The sequence below is a fragment of the Octodon degus genome, unplaced genomic scaffold (assembly GCF_000260255.1).
Source record: "Octodon degus isolate 3935 unplaced genomic scaffold, OctDeg1.0 scaffold00008, whole genome shotgun sequence".
In the NCBI taxonomy this organism is placed as follows: domain Eukaryota; kingdom Metazoa; phylum Chordata; class Mammalia; order Rodentia; family Octodontidae; genus Octodon; species Octodon degus.
The window spans coordinates 8,927,984-8,930,371 of NW_004524584.1; the positions used below are offsets into that span (position 1 = coordinate 8,927,984).

General features: G+C 33.5%; 1 protein-coding gene across 2 annotated transcripts in view; it reads right to left on the minus strand.

The window, feature by feature from the left end:
* Positions 1-2,388, minus strand: part of Uba5 (ubiquitin like modifier activating enzyme 5) — a 28,810-nt gene that overhangs the window by 12,564 nt on the left and 13,858 nt on the right. For both annotated transcript variants that reach the window (XM_023705186.1, XM_004625015.3), the window contains exons 6-8: positions 1,821-1,905; positions 739-843; positions 434-561 (exon numbers count right to left, since the gene is read on the minus strand). In XM_023705186.1, the coding sequence (XP_023560954.1) occupies positions 434-561; positions 739-843; positions 1,821-1,905 (318 nt within the window). The remainder of the gene's footprint in view (positions 1-433; positions 562-738; positions 844-1,820; positions 1,906-2,388) is intronic.

Consider the following 2,388-nt stretch of genomic DNA (forward strand, 5'->3'; position numbering starts at 1 on the left):
TAGTTTGTATAAGTTCATTCTATTATATTTGTACAGTGATGGAACTGAGGCACTTCGCATACTTCCCCGTAATTAAGCAATGCACAACTGTAAAGAGAGAAAAACTGCTGCAGCATTTAATAAGAGCTATTCCAAATGCAGGGAATTACTGACATTCATGTACACGTATACACATGTATTAATATATGTGATATTAATGTATTTAACATACTTATGTATAATAAAATGTATTTTGCATATAAATTATGTATTATATATATAAAATAAAAATACATACATGTTCCATATAAAATTTGAAAAAAACAGGACTAAATTTAAATTCTAAAAAGTGAAATACTTAGCTGGCAGTCTCAATTTCTGAAATGCTTCATGACATGTATTTATTTTTCTCAACTGCACACAGCATTATTCAGCAAAATTATGCCCAACTCACTTTAACACATTCTGCACAAGGATGCCCGCGACGACCCCCATGGTGGTGGGAAGACTGGCTGCACAGACACCTTCTCGCTTCAGAGTCTTCTCATCGATGTTTGCGGCAACCACAAGTGGGGGCGCACACTACATCAAAAGCGTAAAGAAAACAGTTTGAAGAGAAATAGGGAAGAGAATGAGATGCCCCAAGTAGCAGTCCATCATGCTAGAGATGGTTTTCCTTTGACTTGCAATCCGCTTTCAGTTCCCCTTAGAATACTAGCACCTAACAAAGAAAAAGGTTCCAAAATAAATGATTCGTACCGCAAAACAAGCAGATTCTCCAGGAATTATCAGCTGGATATGCCCTGAAACCGCATTTTCACTGACTCCAGATTCCATCCATGTTTGTCCAAGTTCATTACAAGCCTTAATAGAAACAGGTAAAAACACAAGGAAGAAAATGAAAGAACACAAAATAATTTCAGTAAGTTTTCTGTGGAATATTAGGCTGTAACTCACTGGCCCACCAAAAATTTCTAAAACTTAATTTTTCCAGATGAAAGAAGACTGCATGTAACTGAATTTCCTGATAATTACCATGCTCTATTAAAGAGCAAACTGTCAGTATTCAAGAAGCAGACAGTAAATAATTACTGATTAAACTGAACTATAGTTTCAGATTTCTTGTCCAATTAAAGGAAAATGTTGTATTTTTTAAATTTCAGGAACAGGGCCAGTGAGATAGCTCAGTGGTCTAAAGCAGCCTGCTTAGGCAAGCTTAGGCAGGCGCAGGGAACCACGGTTCTACCCTGGGCACCACATGCCCTGCCAGCCCCGCCCTCACGATGGGATGAGCCAGCCAAAAAAATAAAATAAATAAAATAAAATAAAATTTCAGCAACAAAAACTGTAAAATGTCACCTCAATAATTAAAACTTGAAAAGATTTTTATTTTTGAGAACTGTAATCCACTTTCAATTCCCTTTAGCATGCCAGTACCTAACAATGAAAAATGAGAAGTTAGGAGTTTGAGTTTTGAGAAGTTGTTTTTAGTCAGTGTATTCACACATTTACATAAGGTAAAATTTTAAAGCCAATGGTGATTAAGAATACATATTACAAACTACTGATATGTTTGAAAAATTACGTATCAGTAGCATTTGCTGTTATGTACTGGTACAATAGAAAGGAATACTGCAATATACATCACAGCAGCAGGCTAGACAGGTCCCACTGCTACTATCATGAATTTTAAAAGAAAGCTAAGGGAACATTAAAAAATAAAACACAAAAATGGGTTTAAGTTCAGAATTGCTCGATGATTGGCAACTACATACTGAAATAATAAACAGGAAAACAGACATGTGCATGAGTGTACCATCTTACACAACAGCAATACTCACTGTGTTTATTGCCATTCGAGCTTCAAAATTGTCCACACAGCTAAGAACCAGATCAACAGGCTTTCCTTCTTCTAACCCACCATTACTAGTTTGAAAAAAAAAAATTTTTAAGTCAGAAAACAAAATGCATTCTAATTAAGACTGAATTTGTGCAGTCAGTTTTATTCTTTCATTATAGGTTAAAGTATATAATATTTAAAATTAAAGATTCCATAAATATCAAGTGTTGATATCACTGACATTAAAAGGGTGAAGGAAGTACAGTCTATTCAGAAAAGTTCACTTTTCTCTATCAATTTTCCCAGACTTACTACATGCTCACTACAAATGTAAGTTTAGTAAAAAGTTAATCAAATGCAATCCATTATTTCAAAAATGTCCTTTCTAAAGAAAATCATTTTAGTACAGAAATACAATCTAAAATATAGAACTTTAAGCACCTTCTGTTAAATCATTGTAATGTTCAGATTTTTTTTTTTCTTTGTTTTTTTCGAGGGTTTTGATTTTTTTTTCTTTATTTGGACAGTTTTGTTTTGTTTTGTTTTGTTTTTCTTTTATTTATTTATTT